General features: G+C 35.7%; 1 protein-coding gene across 3 annotated transcripts in view; it reads right to left on the reverse strand.

The window, feature by feature from the left end:
* The window catches only part of RTTN (rotatin), a 160,209-nt gene that overhangs the window by 118,769 nt on the left and 22,028 nt on the right, over positions 1 to 19,412 (reverse strand). For all 3 annotated transcript variants that reach the window (XM_087439327.1, XM_087439328.1, XM_087439329.1), the window contains exons 11-17: positions 16,283 to 16,453; positions 12,920 to 13,132; positions 11,129 to 11,241; positions 9,639 to 9,765; positions 2,233 to 2,358; positions 1,587 to 1,703; positions 549 to 688 (exon numbers count right to left, since the gene is read on the reverse strand). In XM_087439327.1, the coding sequence (XP_087295453.1) occupies positions 549 to 688; positions 1,587 to 1,703; positions 2,233 to 2,358; positions 9,639 to 9,765; positions 11,129 to 11,241; positions 12,920 to 13,132; positions 16,283 to 16,453 (1,007 nt within the window). The remainder of the gene's footprint in view (positions 1 to 548; positions 689 to 1,586; positions 1,704 to 2,232; positions 2,359 to 9,638; positions 9,766 to 11,128; positions 11,242 to 12,919; positions 13,133 to 16,282; positions 16,454 to 19,412) is intronic.

Raw genomic sequence — 19,412 nt, forward strand, 5'->3', positions numbered from 1 at the left:
TTCTTTTAGATAAAATGATACTTACACTAATGGTAGAGGAAAGAGCTCTTCTTCAGTTTCTCAAATAAGAGGACAAGCTACACAAGATTAAACACTTGCATACTCTGGTATATGAGGCAACTGGTCCACTACACTTTCATGAAAAACTTAATTTTCAGAACAAATGTTTAGAAAAAGATCAGTCCAGGAGGTTAACGATTTCTAAAGAGAGAAGACATTGAGAATGCTCTAGATTGTTTGCCATCTATTGATCTCCATGGCTCTCCAACCTGCCTACAGCAATGGGAACAGCACTGAGTGCAGCAGCACCGTAACACAGACTGACCTGACAACCAGGCTGGGAAAGAGATAAAACCTTTCAGGAAAGCACCCAACGGACCTTGTATCTATTTAGTTTCACGCATTAGTTCCCTCTCCCTGACTAATAATGGAGAATCACTTTCCTTTACCTTCCTTAGTTCTCTACTATTTCAGATTGATATAATTACTATACTTTCTTAGAAAGTTCCCATTAATCTTCCACACTGAAAAGCCTCTGCTGTACTCACGAGGACTTTTTCACTAGCAGGAGTCGCAGCATGGACTTTAGTCGGATGGTACAGGGGAGAATCCCTTCGCCCGCCTCAGAACTGTCTTGGCTTAGAAGGAGAATGCTGTTACCCAAGGGATCTTCTGTGTCAGCATAGCCCTAACAGATTTCATAAAAAGAGAAATTACTGTTTGATTTTATACATATTGCTTAACTTTTAACTTGAAAATAAGAATTGTATTGGCCTATCAAGCAACTCATAAATTTCGTTCAGTTCAAGTGAATAGTCGCTTTTCAAAATAACTTACATTGGTAACAAGCTTACATAAAATTGTATTTAAAAAATAATACTGCAGAACTTCAGGAAAATATGTCAGCCCTGTCGACATTTCCTAATTTTTCTGTTTTCCAAGATTCTAGTAGTGGCACCTCCCAGATCTTCAGCCGTGTCCCCACAGGACAAAGATGGAGGCCTACAGACACACCTGCGTGGAACTGAACTGTGTGAGCTTCAAGGCCGGAGGCCCGGGCTCTCTCTTCTAAGAGAGTCGTTCCTATGAGGACATTTCCCATCTCCACCTTCTCATCCAAGGGAGGTAGGGACCTGAACTTCCCTCACTCCTTCAACGCCCAGAAGGACAGCTAAAAAGCCTTCTTTCCAAGCGTTTGTTAATTAAAGTATCACTCTAATCACATATATACAGGGATAGAAGTCATGAGGCAAGCTTAGTTACGTAATGTATGCGTAAAAAGCACTGCTTGCTTTGCCTACAAGCCTTTATATTAGGTTGAGTTCTATTTTTCAGTCAGTGCTAAATGCCTGCACCTCAGTTCTTAACCTCCATCCAGATACGTAAAGTGTACACAGACAAATTAGCTATCCTGGTTTAACCCGCTGCCAGGAACCAGACAGCCTCCCACTTCCTGTTCACTTATCCACAGTGCCTTCGAGACTTCTCTTCATATCTCTCACATGACAGTTCCGCCGTTTGCATACATTTAAATCAATCACACTCACCAAAGATAAATGGTACAAACAGGGAATTGCACAGGGTACCTGCAGTATTGGAATGACAGGACAGAGAGACTCGATAAACTTGTTCCAGGTCAGCGCTGTCATCATCAATCGTCCCTGCAGCAGATACATCAGAATGGCCTTGGCAGCAGCATTCACCTGCACAACAACACAGATAAAATAATCCGACCAAATGGGGCTCCGACTAGCTCATCTTACATACCTGTAACACTTTATAAAACCCGGAAAAAAATCAGCATCTCTTCCTTCAAATGTTCATATCTCCGTAGCATCATCTTACATTCTGCTCTCAACCCGTCTTCCTCCCTTAATAATTTCCTTCTCTTTTACGTTTAAGGTATATTTTTCCATTGAATAAAAATTTCCCTTAATGAAATAACCTGCTTACTGTAACTACTGTATAGTTCTCCACATCTTAGATGAAAAACGTAAGTAACCAGTTTCATCTGAATTCTTTGAGAACAAGTATGTCCTGTATTTTGATACTCACATTTTCTTTAACATTTCTTTTCAAGTAAATAATACCTCAACTAAACCCATACATCAAAAACAAGTTTCTTTTCCATTTCTCCTCATACTATCTGGTTATATTAGAATATCATCTTGATTTAGCTGAGTATCTAAAGAATTACAACAGTCGTTTGCACTTACTTCTAAGATGCCATACCTCATTTTCGGGCTCTTGCATGCCAAATGCAGAGATTTCATACAGAACTTTTGGGTGAAGTAGAAAATGAATTCCATTACAAAGTGAAGACACAGGTTTAGTGACATTATGGACACCTAAACATTCCTGTAAAATAAGACAAAAAGTTTTTAAAAATTAGTGACACTGATATTTCCAAAGAATTCCTCTTTCTTCTGTTTATAATTCAATTCTAATTTTAGTTCTCCCTTCACTGAAACTTTTCTTTTACCTACCTGGAAGAGGATGAAAACAGATTCTCTTGCCAAATGGTTTTTGAGTCTGCATAGGGTATGTTTTATGTTACCTTCAGCCAACAAGGAGAGTCTTGATAAATTAAATAACCAAACTGCTGAGACAACCATAATCTCTTAAAGTTGCTCATAATGATAGACACAAAGGAAATAAACAACATAATAAACACATCCTAAGGTGTTTGCATTTTGCTTACTGAGGTTTGAGAAAGAAAAACAAAATTCAGGTGAAAACAAACTTAAAGTTATGAGGGGAAGGGAAGGACAACACATATGTTATCAAAACAGCTATGCACCCAAATACAAGCAATGACTCTGTACCATCTCTTAGACTATCACAAATTCTTTTCTCAGTTTGAGCTAGAGAATAGTATTTTATTAGCGACTGCTTGAGAGGGGATAAAAGCTACCTAAAATATTAATAAAATTTAAATATAGTATAAAATTAATACTGATTTAAAGAAGTGTAATTTTTTTCACCCTGCAAATTACTACTTCCTAAAAGAGCTCCAAGTTACACACATACACACACACTTCTATACATATATACAAACATATTTACTTTTTTTTTCTTTTTAAATTTTAACTTGATGTCACAGACAACAACTTTATATCCCAACTTTCTGAAAGAGCTTAAGCCTCAGCCTGTGGTTTTAAAAAAGCTCTGTCACTCACTTCCTTAAAACACAAACTCTCTGAGCTTCGGTTTATTCATCCATAAAATGGAAATAATACCTAATCCTCAATAAAACACCTTTCTTTTCCCATCACAAAATATATCAACTTTCTTACAACAGAAAAATATGCCATGAATCCTATCAAAGACCAATCCCTACCCACTAAACTACATCCTATTTCTTCCTAACATCACAATTTAGTTCCTGCAACTGTCTTCTTTTTCTCTAGCATAACTTCTTGTTCTTCACAGCATTACTCCAATCACCGTTAGACGTACTCTAATGTGCCCCTCGACCTACCTTGCTCCTGTTGCTAATGACCCATTTTCCAGCTCTCCTTCACAGCACAAGTCCTCAAAAGAGTTTAGTGTCCTCTGTCTCTACTTGCTCACTCTCCAGGCTCTCCTCGACCCACAACAACAGGACATCAGTTCCTATCACCCCACAAAAGCTTCCTGTCAACCTCTGTGACACCAACCCAATGGGTTCATCTCTGTCCTCATCTGACTCTGCCCAGGACACAATACTTCCCTCTCACCTCAGACACTTCTCTGTCTCTCTTGCTGGCTCCTTCTGTGCCCAACTTCTACCTGGTTAGACCCTAGATGGCCTTCTCTTCTCCAGTCTCTCACTAAATGATCCTACTCAGACTTATGGCTTTAAATACTATCTCTGTGCTGATGACTGAAAATCTTACATCTAGTCTGGGCTCCACACTCCAGAGGCAGTGTAGCACAATGCTTAAGAATATGAGCTTTGGAGTCAAACTACCTGGGTTCAAAGCCCAGCTTTACCGCTTCTAGCTGAATGACCTTAGATCTTGAACAAATTTTTGCAAAAAAAATAGAACCTACCTCACAGAGTTGTTGTGAGGATTAAATGAGATAACACACTTATAAAAGTACTTGGTACATAGAGTAAATGATAGCTGCTATCATTATTATTACCATCATCATCATTATCGTTATAGTCAACTGTCTACTTAACATCTCCACTGAGATACAAAAAGGCATCTCAAATTTATCAGGTTCAAAACACAATTCTATCCAACCTATAATCCCATACTTGGGACAACACCATCAATCCAACAGCTGAATCCCAAACCCCAGAATTCATCCTTGATCACTCTCCACCTCCTACTCCCATTATCAGTAGACCAATCAGCTCCACGTCCATAAAATATCCTGAATTCATTTCCTCCTCTCCGCTCCACTACATCATCATAGCTCATTAGGGCTACTACAGTAGAATTGGTCTTCTTGCTTCCACTCTTGATCCCCGACAATCTGTTCCCCACACAACAGGAAGAGTCATCTTTTTAGAAAGGTAATCAGATCGAATCATCCTCCTGCTTAAAATCATTCATAGCTTCTCACTGCATTTAGAATAAAATTCAAAGCTTTTCAATGGTTGGCATGAACAGGCCCCCTGCCTACTTCTCCGACCTCATCTGGTACCATTTTTCTATTCTCCAGTGTGCTCCAACCACTCTGGCCTTCTTTCTGCTCACCTGAAACATGCAAAGTGTGTTCTTACCTCAGGGACTTTTCACCCGCTATTTCCTCTGCCTCGCAGCTCTCTCTCCCAACCTCCCAGCCAGCCTACCTAAATGTGAGCTCACATCCCATAGTCACTCTCTATTCCTTAACCTTCTTTTATTTTCTTTACAACACTATATATATGCTTTTTACTTATTTACATACTTTTTATTATATATACTTGTTATCTCTCTCTCCTCCATCTAGAAGGTAAGCACTATGATCATAAGGATCTTCTCTGTATTTTTTACTACTGTATCCCTGAAGCCCAGCATACAGTAAGTGTCCAGCAAATATCGTTGAATGAATGCATAAACACCATATGTAAATAACACAGAAGTGGTAACCAAACAATCGTCCCCAAATAAAAGCTACTTTACCTCTTTCTCATCCCTTCTTCAAAGTGAGTCTGACAATAAAAAGCTGAGCTGCCTATTAATAAAAAGCAATCTGTGCCTCAGTGGCATTTAGGTCATGTAGTGATGCAGCAATGCCTTGGGGATTTTCCAAAAGACACTGCAATAACATCATATGAGAAATACAGCCATTAAAAGTAAAAAGCCTGTACAAAGTCTTATATCTAAACCCAAATTCTATATCCTTACAATACAGGGGGCTGGCCATAAGAAATTTCATCAACTTGAGCTTTTAATTTAAAGATTATTATAACTTCATGAATACAAATATGTATCGAGTTTAAAATACCTCCTTTTACTATACAAATGAGCATCTTTTGTAAGAAAAGAAAAATCACAATTATATTTCGCAAGAACAGTGTCAACTAATATAAATTTCCAAATAGCTAACAAGAAAATGAGACATTAAAGTTCATATTCTTTTATTTTTTCCTTTCTCTTTATCAACTAATATAATAAGCTGAATTTGATATTTAAATATTGATCAAAAAAACACCCTTCAACTTAAATTTAGATTATTCCAACAAAGTGTATACTACTTGGTTATAAAACTTATGCTACAATTTAGAATTTTCACAATCACTAACAGATTCAGCGCATTCTTTAAAATAATGAATTCTAGACTGACATATGTATTCCTGCACTTCTAATTCCCTTTTTTCCTAACATTCCACCAATAAGTTAACACCTAGACAATTCATACTTGAAATTCATCATGTAGCAAAATGATCGTATACATTGACAACTCAGTTTGCACCAAATGTTACCTATGAGCAGACTCTTCTATTTTCCGAGAATTATTTAAGATCCACTTCAAGGATCTGAACAGCAAATCTAATTCCACCATTCTGAATTTCTGAATGTAACAACTATCCCACATATAGGAATCTCAGTTTCTTGACCTCCTCATCACAATGGCACTCACTGCCCTATGTCTCAGGAACACTTCAACTTAGTTTTCACTTCCTTCATCTCTAAACTCATAAACATAGGTTTCTAACCTTCTTGCTCAATACAACTTCACAACATACTACTTCTTTGGCCTCCAGTCTACAACCCTTTCTACTTTCTTCCCTCTAGCCTTTATTTCCTTTGATTCTACAGTCTATCACTTCATCTACTCAGCTCACTTGCACCAAAGGCCTTCCTTCCCATCATCAAGGAAAAACCCCAACTTTCAATGGATCCAAATGTTCATATTCCCCAAAATAAGAAACAGCTAGTCAGAGATAATCATACAAGGGAGATTAGTTTCACTGTTATGATTATGGACACAATCAACTGGGTTCTCAACAAAGTCCAAAAATCCTGCTATTTGATCTTATCAAACATCTACTCATATCAATCATTTCAAACACACTGAACAGCTAATGCACTTACTCACTTTCAACATCAAAGAAATAGAGTCAACAATAGAAGGAGGTTCCCTCTACTTCCTATTACACCTAAACCCAATTAGCCATCAATGTTCTAGATCCCACCACCTTCAACTTTCAAAGTTACTAGCTGCTTTTGGGGGGAGGGGGGTGAGGAAGATTGGCCCTGAGCTAACATCTGTGCCCATCTTCCTCTATTTTGTATATGGGACACCACCACAGCATAGCTTGATGAGCAGTGTGTAGGTCCACACCTGGGATCCGAACCTGCGAACCCCAGGCCGCCAAAGCAGAGCGTGCAACTTAACCACTAGCCACTGGGCCAGCCCCAGCACTAGCTTCTTTTAATTAGCCACTTACATTCCTCTATCTTCAACCTTTCCCTCTCTATTGGTTCTTTTGATGAGTATTTCAACTTACTCAAATGAAAATATATCTTCATAACAAACCCCTCCCAGGCTATGGCACCTATCAACTTTATCAAATCCCTGCAGACAAATCAGAATATAAAGCCACTATCTAGAGGATATGAGATTCCCCAAATAAAAACTAGTCTGCTAAAGACGACCTCACAATCAAAAATCACATCACTGCTGAAATCAACAACATAACAGATTCAATAACCATAATAAATGGAAGAATTCTATATAATAGAATAATCTAAAAAAGATTATAAAATAAGTGGTTTTAAAATTTCAAAGATGCAAAAGAAGAAATTAATGAAAAACTACTATAAAAAAATATGAGTTAAAAAAGCGAAGAGAAAGTCTAGAAATGAAAAATGGAATAACTGAAATTTAAAATGATGAATAAGTTGCAAGCAACCACAATGAGATCAGGATGGTTATTATAAAAAGAAAAACAGAAAATAACAATTGTTGTCAAGCATGCAGAGAAACTGGAATCCTTGTACTGTTGGTGGAAATATAAAATGGTGCAGCCACTACGGAAAACTGTATGGTGGTTCCTCAAAAAATTAAACATAGTCTTACCAAATCATCCAGCAACTCCACTTCCTGATATATACCCAAAAGAATTAAAAGCAGAAACTCAAAAAGATATTTGTATACCCGTGTTCATAGAAGCACTGTTCACAAAAGCCAAAAGATGGAAACAACTCAAATATCCAACTGATGAATGTATAAACAAAATGTGGTACAGACATACAACAGAATATTATTCAGCCTTAAAAAGGAATGTATTCTGATATATACCATATCATGGATGAACTCTGAAGACATTATGCTAAGTGAAATAAACCAGACACAAAAAGACAAATAGTACACGATTGCAATCATTTGAGGTACCCAGAACAGTCAAACTCAGATAGAAAGTAGAATGGTGGTTGCCAGGACCTGGGGGTAGGGGGACTAGGGAGTTACCGTTTAATGGGTACAGAGTTTCAATTTGGGTAGATGAAGAAGTTCTGGAGGTGGATAATGTTGATGGTTGCAGAACAATGTGAATGTACTTTACTGAATTATACACTTAAAAATGGTTAAAATGGCAAATTTAACGTTATGTATATTTTGTCAAAATTTTTAAAAAGTAAATTAGACATAGCTGAGGAAAGAATTAGTGTACTGAATGACAGCATCGAGGAATTCCATCCAATCAAAACAAAAAAAGATACGGAAAATATGAAAGAGGGCTTAAAAGACACAAAGGGTAAAAACAAGAAGCTCTAACATAGATCTAATGAGAGTTCCACTTGGAAAGAATAGCAAGAATAAGATAATAACAACCGAGAATTATCCAGAAATGGAGGCAGACATGAGTCTTCAGATTGAAGAGTACTAAACAAGATAAACAAAAAAACAAGTGTTTTTTAAAATAAAAAAAACAAAGGCGTATTATAATGAAACTGCAGAACACCAGAGACAAGGAAAAGATCTTAAAAGCAACTAGAGGAAAAAAATACAAAAAATTAATTTATAATTATAAATTATAATTATAAATTATACAATTAATTTAACTTACAGCAGACCTGTTAACAATGATAGAAGCCTAACAAGAACGGAGCAGTATTGGCAAACTGCTAAGGAAAAATACCAGTCAATCCACAATTCTATATCCAGTTAAACTATCATTCAAGCATAAGGTAAAATCGAGACATTTTCAAACACATGAACCATCAGTTACAGACTGTCACTGAATATACTGAAAAACTTATTTCAGTAAAAAGTAGACTGAACCTAAATATTCATCAATAAATAAAAGGAAGTATATTCAAACTAAATAGCAGTTAAGATGAATGAACTAGGTAGATCTCAAATCCTACTTTAAAAAAAAGAACTAGGCAGGAAAAACATATGTACAGTATGAAATTATATACTTTTTTAAATGGACAAAACAATAATATATATGATTTACAAAGACATGCATATATAGTAAAAATATAAAACACACAGATGGGAAGGATAAAACCAACTTAATAAGAGTGGCTATCCTCGTGGAAGAACAAGGAAGAAGAGAAAGGAAAGAAGCTTCAGTTATAACTGTAATACTTTTATTTCTCTGATAAAAGAGGATCAAAAGTAAAAATGGCAAAATGTAAACGTTTCTTATATCTAGATAGTACTTACAAGAGTGTTAAATACAAGAGGACATTTTCAAGAGTACATAGGAAGGAGCACATATTTTTCAATATCGTTCTATGTACAATGTTCTTTTCAATGTTAAAATCATTAATATTCCATGTACTACTCTACGCTGAAATATTTTATAATTTAAAAACAGAAAATAAATATTTGTTTCAAAAGAAAAATATTACTAAGAAAATTGACCTGAAACTATAAAATTTAAGCCAGAATAACCTAAAACTTTTCCTGAGCATAGAAATAACTTTTGCATACCTGGTAGAAGTAACCTTTTCTTTATAATTTTTCCATCATTACATAACACAACATAAACGTAATGCTTAACAAAGAAATTCAATTGCTAAGACTTACTAAGTTAAGAGAACTGAAGAGTTAACAAATTTCTCAGTGTTGACTGATAATTACTGTCTATTTTTTTGGTAGTAGTTCTTGTATCTCACCCAAAAGGTCAAGTAATTTAATTTTGGAGCTAAATAAGGGAATCCACTGTTAGTTCTCTCTCAAAAATCAAAAAACAAAAAACCCACCTTAATAATTTCCAGACAGCAGTGGTAAGTTTCAACTTTCACTTGTAGCAATGGGTGAGACAACATACGTAGAAACACCTTCTGACTTTCTCCTTGTAGTAATGGACTAGCCTGTGCAGATTTCCAGCTGGTAAAAAGGTAAAACATCCAAGACATCTAAGGCTAAATAGGTTACTAAACAGGTTACTAAATAAGATTGAAAAGCATATGGAAAGAGTTTCTGCCTACTCCAGTTCCTCCAACTGGGATCTTATTTAACTAACCCAATATTAGTAATTACACAAGCGCTTACTCATTTCAAGGTAGAGAATATTCTCTCTTAAAGAGTATAAAAAAACTAAACTGTCCTTAAAAACCTATATTTGGAATGTAAATTGGTACAGCCATTACCGAAAACAGTATGGAGTTTCCTCAAAAAATATCACATGAGCTGGCAATCCCACTTCTGGGTATATATTCAAAGGAAATGAAATCAGTATCTCGAAGAAATATCTGTACCCCCATCTTCATTCCAGCATCATTCACAATAGCCAATATACGGAAACAACTTAAGTGTCATCGATGGATAAAGAAAATGTGGTGTATACATACAATGGAATATTATTCAGCCTTAAAATCCTATCATTTGTGACAACATAGATGAAGCTTGAGGACATTATGCTAAGCGGCATAAGCCATGCATAGAAAGACAAATACTGCATGATCTCACTTACATGTGGAATCTAAAAAAGTCAAACTCATAGAAGCAGAGAGTGGAATGGTGGGTGCCAGGGGTTGGGGAGTAGAGGAAATGCAGAGATGTTGGTCAAAGGATACAATCTCAGTTATGCAGGATGAATCAGTTCTGGAGATCTAAGCTTGGTGACTATATTAACAATACTGTATTGTATACCTGATATTTGCTAAGAGAATAGATCTTAAATGTTCTCACCACAAAAAAAAAGTGAGCTGAAAAATAAATAAATAAATAAATAAATAATAAAAACACATACTTAATCGATATTTATCTCCACGGAATTTACTCTTTCCAAAAGCAATGAAAATACTAAGTTCTAAATAGGAATCTGCACTGATGTCCCCAAAATAAATTAGCCAATGCATGGTGCTTTCCAAAAATCCATACAAGAAAAAGGAAGTAATGAAACTTACATTAAAAAAATCCTCAATTTAATTTATTAATTAAAACTTTAAAGATAAATAAATAAATACACTTGACTACTTAGGTTGGATGGACACCAAAAAATGTATAAATATCCAAGTATAACTCATTTTGATGATAGGCATGACATTTTTAATGTTTACTCTTGAATAAAACAGTTAACTGTCCTAATGCAGCTGTATGTGTACAGTTTAAAGGTCAACTACATATAAAAGCAATTTAAACTAAAAAAGAAGAACAAGACTTAAGACCTGTTTCGATTTCACTGCTCCTAAGTTTACACACACACAATATATTAAGATAATAATCATATTAAGAAAGAAAATATTACATCTCTGAACAAATGCAGATGATTTCCTTTATTAGGGGGAAATGCTGATGAAAGGAAAAGCTACGCAAGGCTTGGTCTGCCAGCTCCACTAATTCTAAGAGATTCTTCTCTCCCTAAAAAAGAAGCAGAATGGAATAGTAAATGTCAAGTTCATGTACAATAAAATTCTCAACAACTAACTAAGTAGCTTCAAGAAATTAGATCATTCAGAGAACCTGAGATTGTTCACATTTGCTTACGTCCACTTTCCCAACAAGCAAACTAAAAATGTCAGCCTAGGAAGAAAAATGTAGGAAAAATCCCTAACTAATTGCCACGTGGGACTTTCTACTATTTACCTCTGAATAGGCTTAAGTTACAATCAAGTGGTCTGGTTCTTTGACAACTTGTTTGTGGCCCTATCTCCCTTCCAACTGTAACTCAAGGCAGGGCTCATGTATTTTATGATCCACCTCCTCCTTCTAACATCCTGACCGTTCTAGGTACAGAGAGGACGATCAATACACATATGGTTAACGGACCATGCAGAATGCCACAGAAATAATTCAACTTAAAGACAATTCGAAGTTCTATCGTGGAGGAAACAAGAAGCCAGTGGCATCAAGAGGCGGCAAAAAGTAAGGCCGACCCGGTGGCGTAGTGGTTAACTTCACATGCTCCACTTCGGTGGCCCAGGGTTCATGGGTTCGGATCCCAGGTGCGAATCTACACACCGCTCATCAAGCCATGCTGCAGCGGTGTCCCACATAACAAAATAGAGGAAGACTGGCACAGATGTTAGCTCAGGGACAATCTTTCTGACCAAAAAAAAATGATGTGGCAAAAGGAAAACAAAAAAACTATAGTTGATAAATAAAGGAAAATTCAAAATATGAGGTTCAGATAGACTCCACTGAAGGGGCTAAAAGGAATAAGAATTTTATCCCTAATTTTTCAAGACCTTCAGGACCCATTTTGGTATTTTCAGACAGTAAACAAGTATTGTAGTCACTGTCTATTTTAAGACTCGTTAACCCTTTCGTTAATAACATACTAAATAATATCCTAATAGTATCTCTAAAAGGAATAAATAACAATACAAATCATTGCTACAACATTGTACCTAAAGTCACCCTAATATCTTACAATCTAGTTCATGACTCAATTTAATAAAAAATCAGGCTCTTTGTGTGAGTAAATACATGTCTTCAAAATACTAAAGGAAATGGGCTGGCCTCATGGCTTAGTGGTTAAGTGCGCGCGCTCTGCTGCTGGAGGCCCGGGGTTCGGATCCCAGGCGCACACTGACGCACCGCTTGTCCGGCCATGCTGAGGCCGCGTCCCACATACAGCAACTAGAAGGATATGCAACTATGACATACAACTATCTACTGGGGCTTTGGGGAAAAATAAATAAATAAAATTATAAAAAAAAAAAAAAAATACTAAAGGAAAAATGTGTCTACGAATAAGCACTAAAATCGCCCTTATATTTCTGTTTATGTCAATCATCACTCTGCTTCTACATAGTAAGCCACTTCGAAGAGGAACTCACTACTAAATATGAAGACACTGATAATAATTAGTTTTTAAAACCATTGGTCTCATGAAATATACACCATTCATTAATCTAAAGTCTTCATTTTACTTTTACACATATCCTTACTTTAATCTGATAATTGACCCACTCAGTAACAATGTACCCCACCTCTAACAACTCAATTGCTATATGTTCAACTTGAAAACCATAGGTTAAATTTTCTAAATATCTTATAAAAGAAGTTTAGAAGAGATAATAACAAAACTTTTTACCTCCTTCTCAACGTCAGACAGAAAGTTACAGGCACATTCAATTGAATAAACGGCCTCTGCAGTTCGTTTATAAATACTGTAGTTTTCAGAATTCAGCTGTTCCAAATAGGCCACAACAGCTTCATGAATATTCGGATATTCCAAAGAAATAGGCATGTCCAAAGAAACTAGAAATAACGCTGCTGACATAGGCTCTGGTAAAAAGTGGCTGGCCTTGATAAATAAAAAAAAAAAAATTTTTAATTTTTTTCAAAAAACCATTTTTTAGATAACCATGGTAGACTATAATCTTACTGCAGTTTAACTTTCTTTTTTAGTAATTCTCTATCACAAAGTCTATGCCTTTCCAAAGAAAATTCTATTCCCCAACACATCATCTATCTCTATGCCTTTGTTCGGTATAATTTCTCTGCCCAGAATATCTCAAGTCCAATTTCAACTCTTTCCCAAAGCCTGGGATACAGGATGCTTCCTTCTCCCCCACACCAACACCTAGAATTACTCTGCCCTTAGGCCCTGCACCTTGTTTATACCTCTGCCACTGAACTTAAGGCACAAGGCCCTTTTCTTGAAGTATTCTGTGCGTGTGCACACAAATCTCTAGAATAATCTCCTGAGGACAAGAACACTCCCCCACCACAGCTGAACACACAACCCAGGGCTTATTAACAACATACTGAATTGAATAACACTAAATCAAGTATAGCTATAAATTGATTTGAACAGAAACTGATTTTTTCTTTGGTTTTGTTGTGTTTTAGAGGGGAAAGGGAAAATTCAACATAATATTTAAAACAGTTCTAGAACACTCACAGAAAACTGACCCTTAATCAGTATAAAATCAACAGGCACAAATGAAATATTACACTTGATATAAATTTAAATCAATTGATTTAAAACTGAAAGAACTGTTTGGGCTTTTTTTTTTAATGATTCTAGCTTCATGATAGAATTCTATGCGTCAATTAAGAAAATGAAAAGGATTAAAAATTCAACATTCAGAGAAAATCATTTGGCAGAGCTCACTAGTATGGCCAAAATGCTGTGTCTACTAAAGTAGGTTTGGTCGTGATTTATTTCATGGATTTTTTAAGTATAATCATTAACTGCCTGAAAGTCCAAGATGAAGAGCTGAATCAGCTAAACAATGCTTTTAAATCAAATAAAGTTGCCAAATGAATATCAGAAACTACAGGAATCAAATTTTTAGGTTACTAAGCATGAAAAAAACCCAGAGTATTAAGACAGCAGCTATTAGAAAGTCAAGAGAAATTTCATTATTCTGTGAAGAACTCTCCTAGTGGGAAAAAGAGAGAGAGAGAAACTAAATGACTGGATCACCTATTATTCGCTTGCCCAGCAAATACTTACTGGGCCCTCCTGTATGCCAGGCACCATTCCAGATCCTGGGAACAATAGGAAGTAAAACACAACCTCTGCCCGCATGAAGCGATCATTCCAGTGGAGAAGGCAGAGAGTAAACCAATACACTTTATAAGATGTCAGGTGTGGCTAGGAGAGCCTCGGAGTGCCAAAATTTAAAAAACGGGATGGGAAAGATGGAGAGGAATACAGAAGTGATGGGGAGATGGGGCAGGGGAAGGCCTCTCTGACCTGGAGGAGTCAGCAGCCATGTGGATATCTAAAGGAAAAGCATTTGTAGAAGAGGGAACAGCAAGAACAAAGGCTCAGAAATACAGTATATTTGGCAGCAAGGAGGCCAGTGGAGCCAGCACTGAAGCATGGAGTCGGGGGCAGTGGCGGCCAGACCGAAGGCTTTGGGTCATCTTAGGACTAGTGCAAGGGTGGAAGCTAAGAGACCAACGAGGAGGTCACCGCCATAATCTAGACAAGACAGGAAGGTGGCCTGAACTCAGGTAATAGCAGCGGAAACGGTGAGAAGCGTTCAGATTCTGGACAGACGTTCAAGGGAGAAATGACGGATTTTGCTCAGGGATTGGATGTGAGCGTGTGTGAAAGACAGGAACCAAGGACGACTCTGAGGTTTTTGCTTTATCAACTATCAACTAGAAGAGTGAAGGTGCCATTTACCAAGACAGGGAAGACTAGAGGAAGAACACACCGGTGAGGGGCAGTAAAGAATTAAGTTTGGGACATGTTAAGTCGGAGATCCAGACTGTCAAGTGAAAATGTCAAACAGGATGTTGGATATATACGAATTTGGGGTTCAGGTGACACATGTGGTTTGGAAATCTAAATTTTCAGTTATATAATATTATTATGTAAAGTGAGACACCCATATTTTAAATGCAATCCCAGTCTTATATAACTAGAATTCTTCAATTTATAATGTTTATGCCTTGGAAAATTATCACTCTTCAAAACAGACAATTTCCTCAGAAACATAACAACTAACGAATAAAAGTTAATTAGAAATTAAAATTAACAGATGTTAATTTGATGTTATTTTCCCTAAAGCAAAATACTATATTTAAAATTTAATGTTTTATTCTTGTTTTCCCAGATGACCTGATAATACACTGCATATTTAAGTGTTATTAAAAAACGGAGTTTAGGCTCTATGCTCTGCAGAGTGCTAGGGAACCAAAGGGCAAATGGCTATGACACAGGGCCGCACAGGCACAGGACAGAGTGCTTCAGTTTAGCAATCTCTCCAGCTCCCTCACTTAGGCTAGCCACAGCTTTCTTTTCCCAGTAAGTACATTACAAAACACGTGTATAGGAGTCATTTCAGATACTTTTACCACCAACACTCACATTCAGAAATACAACCTCCACTTAAAAATACAGTTAGTAAGATGATTTAAAAGAAATATGTACACCTATTAACCTTTAACACACGTATAATGGAAGAGTATTTTGCAATAAAAATTAAACAACTGCTACAAGCAACAGTGATGAATCTCAAAAAATCCTGAACAAGTACAAACTTTATAATTCCATTCACATAATGTTCAAAAACAGACAAATTCAACTATGGTGACAGAAGTCAGAAAAGCCCTTGGCTTGGGGGAGGAAGGAGAGGTAATGGACGGGAAGGGGGCTTTGAAATGCTGCAATATCCCATCCCATATTCCGGAGGGTGGTCATTCTTTAAACACAGATATATTCACTTAGTGAAAATTCACTGAACTATGTACTTTTCTAAACATATGTTACACCACAATTTTAAAAAGTTACCTAAAAAAAAAACCTTTACAGAATTAATGTTTTTTTCTATCAAATGATTTGCCAAAATCGCTCAAAAATGTTAGCCATTTCTTAACATCTACATTTCCAATATAATCTTTGTACACTGTGAAATGATCAGAAGGAATTTACAACAGAGCACTTACCTGTAATATCCAGTGGACTACAAGTAAGCAACGTTGCCCGCCTTACCTTTTCAACAGGGAGAAGCATTTGCAGCAGCCGAACTGCAAACAGTGAAATGCTGACAAAGGCCATCCTGTGGTGCACCAGCGCCACCTCTGGTTGCTCCAAACTGACACTGCTTTTATGGTAACACACGGTGTCTCCAAGGGACCCCAACACCATGAGCAGTTTCTCTTTCTGCAAACATTTAAACACAAAACAGAAGAAAACAACCAATTTTAGGGGCCAGTAAGCAAATGTCATGGAGAATAATTTAAAATATTATCATTAAATAACAAAAACAAATGAAAACAAAAATTTATTCCTCTCTATAAGAATAACCAATACCTACAAAGAATTCTAAAAAGTACAAAAGAATGATAACTATACCTAAATTTTAACAATAATTTTTAAGTATAGTATGATGAATTCTAACTAATAAAAATAACAAAACATAAAAGCCTAATGAACCATAAATTCCTCCTCATTTCTAGCAGTTAATTGTTCCCACTACTAACATTTGCATGTAAATCTCTCATCAAGTATTTATCAGGCTTACTGTATGCTTAACACAGTGGCAGGTACAACAGGAAAAAAATGCATCTGTACAAGAGACATGATCCCTGCCCTCAAATTGATCCCAAAGTTACTAAAGAAATAAAACAGGGAGTGTCAAATAATTAAAAAATAATTGAATATCAAATTGCATCAACTCTCTCTTGAGGTAATAAGATCATTTCAAGGGAAAATGTTCTACCATCATAAATTTCTAGATCATTTACTACTTAAATGGAAGTTATATCTTTTAAATTGAAAGGAACACATAAAATACGAAGAGAAAGCTAAAACGTAGTAGACTAACTTGCAAATCATACACTATAGACCAAAATACACCCTCAGTTGCTGACGTGCCCGTAAACTGGCTGGTGAAAGGATAGCACAAGTCAGACAGCAGAACAGAAAAAGCACCGGGGTTCTCACTCTCACCTTCCCACTGACAACACAGCCAAATAAAGATGGGAAAGAACCTGTAAACTAAGGACGGAAACCTAATGTTACGTCAGAAATTTTTTTATTCAAGGACGAAAATACAGGAAGCAAAACTAAAAGGTATCAAGCCTATAAAAATTACAAAAAGGATCAAGGCCACAATGAGATACCGCTTCGCACTCATTAGAATGGTTATTGTCAAAAATAAAAGAAAATAACAAGTGGTGGTGAGGATGTGGAGAAACTGGAACCTTTGTGCACTGCTGGTGGGAACGTAAAATGGTGCAGTCACCGTGGAAACACCGTGGAAACAGCTCCTCAAAAAATTAAACAGAATTACCATATGATACAAGTTTCACTTCTGGGTATATACCCAAAAAAATTGAAAGCAGGGACTCCAACACATATTTGCACATCAATGTTCACAACAACATTATCACAACAGCCAAAAGATGGAAGCTTGTCTATCAACAGACAAATGGATAAATAAAATGTGGTTGGCAGTATATAAATACAATGAAATATTATTTGGCCTTAAAAATGAAATTCTGATACATGCTACAACATGAATGAGCCTTGAAAACATGCTAAGTAAAATAAGTTAGATACAAAAAGACAAATATTGTATGATTCCTCTTATACGTGGTACCCTAGAATAGTTAAATTCACAAAGAAAGCAGAACAGTAGCAACCAGGGGCTGGGGCAGAGGGGGATTGGGGAGTGAGTATTTATGTTACATATATTTTACTATAATAAAAAAATATTACATACAGGAGTAAACTTTTTTTTGTTACTTACATGGATCATTTGATATTTAAGTTTTAAAATAAACACCTATAAAATTAAAACTGTGACACTTACTTTCCAAATCATTGCACAAGTAAAAGGAAGACAAAATAATCTATATAGCAAAAAAAAAAACGAAACAAAAGAGATAGCAAGAACTCTTGAGAAGACCAAGCACAACAAAGTTCCACTTTCCCTATGAATGAAATATTTCACATTGAAGTAAAAAACAAAAATCAGTAATTTACACATATAAGAAGGACATCTTTATGCAGAAAAGGTTAAAAATTAAATGTGTAGTGAAATACGAACAAAAAAATCTATGAATAATGAATAACCCAGGGCAAAAAAAAATTTGAATAAAAGGAGTAATTTTCTACTGATAAAATGCATAATTAAGAGTCAAGACCTAATAGAAATGAGTCTTCGTGATCTGAATAACATGCAATATCAAGCAAAACCTGTTACTGAAATGAAGATAGATTTACAGGTTTAACCGTCTTTTTGAACTTAATAAAATAAATAGATAAAACTTAGAACATTTCAAAGAATACAACTCCTCAAGTTTCCATGGAACACTGACAAAAACTAACCATTTTCTTAACCAAAGAAAACTTTAATATACATTTAGTCTATATTCTCAGATCCCAAGGAAATAAAACCAAAAATTAATAAAAATTTAACCCAAAGGCAACCCTTACAAAATTAAAACAGAAAAACTTAATAGCCGTTATATTAATAACTAGTAGTCTAGAGAAGACAAATTAGAAACACAGTGACAGTCATTATATTGACAGGTAATTCTTTCATACAGTACTTCTCCATTAAAATAATATTTTTATATACCTACAAACAACATATCTGCTATTCAAGACTAAGTTTAACAATGTAAAATTCAAATCAATGAAAATATTTAAGATCTCAGTATTGTAGGGCTTTTTCTAACAGTCTATTTACTTGCAAAATTGTTTCCAATAACCTTGCTAATTCTAATGATGAATTGAGTCCTTCTCAAAATAGTATAAAAAGGAAGTACTCTAAGAATCAGTCTTGTACTTTTCACTATGTCCAGCATTTCTTCTAAGCAAGTTTTTTTTTTAATGCTTTAAGAAAAGGATTGAAAAACAATTGTAACGGGTCCACAATTTTAATTCATTGGGCTACAAATGTTTAAACGGCTGTGAAGCAGTTGATGGGGTAACAAAGGCCAGCTTCAGGGGATATTCATTGCTTTTACAAAGAACGTGTAGAATTAAAATATCAGACTAGCAAACCATTCTAAATATTCCCAATAAAACAGAATTTATAGTGCAAACTATTTCTCCACTATCTACTCACTATAAAACAGGCTGTGGATTCTGTAAAGCATCTGAAATAAGC

This window comes from Ceratotherium simum, chromosome 14 (genome assembly GCF_057802395.1).
Source record: "Ceratotherium simum simum isolate JZ-2026a chromosome 14, ASM5780239v1, whole genome shotgun sequence".
Classification (NCBI taxonomy): Eukaryota; Metazoa; Chordata; class Mammalia; order Perissodactyla; family Rhinocerotidae; genus Ceratotherium; species Ceratotherium simum.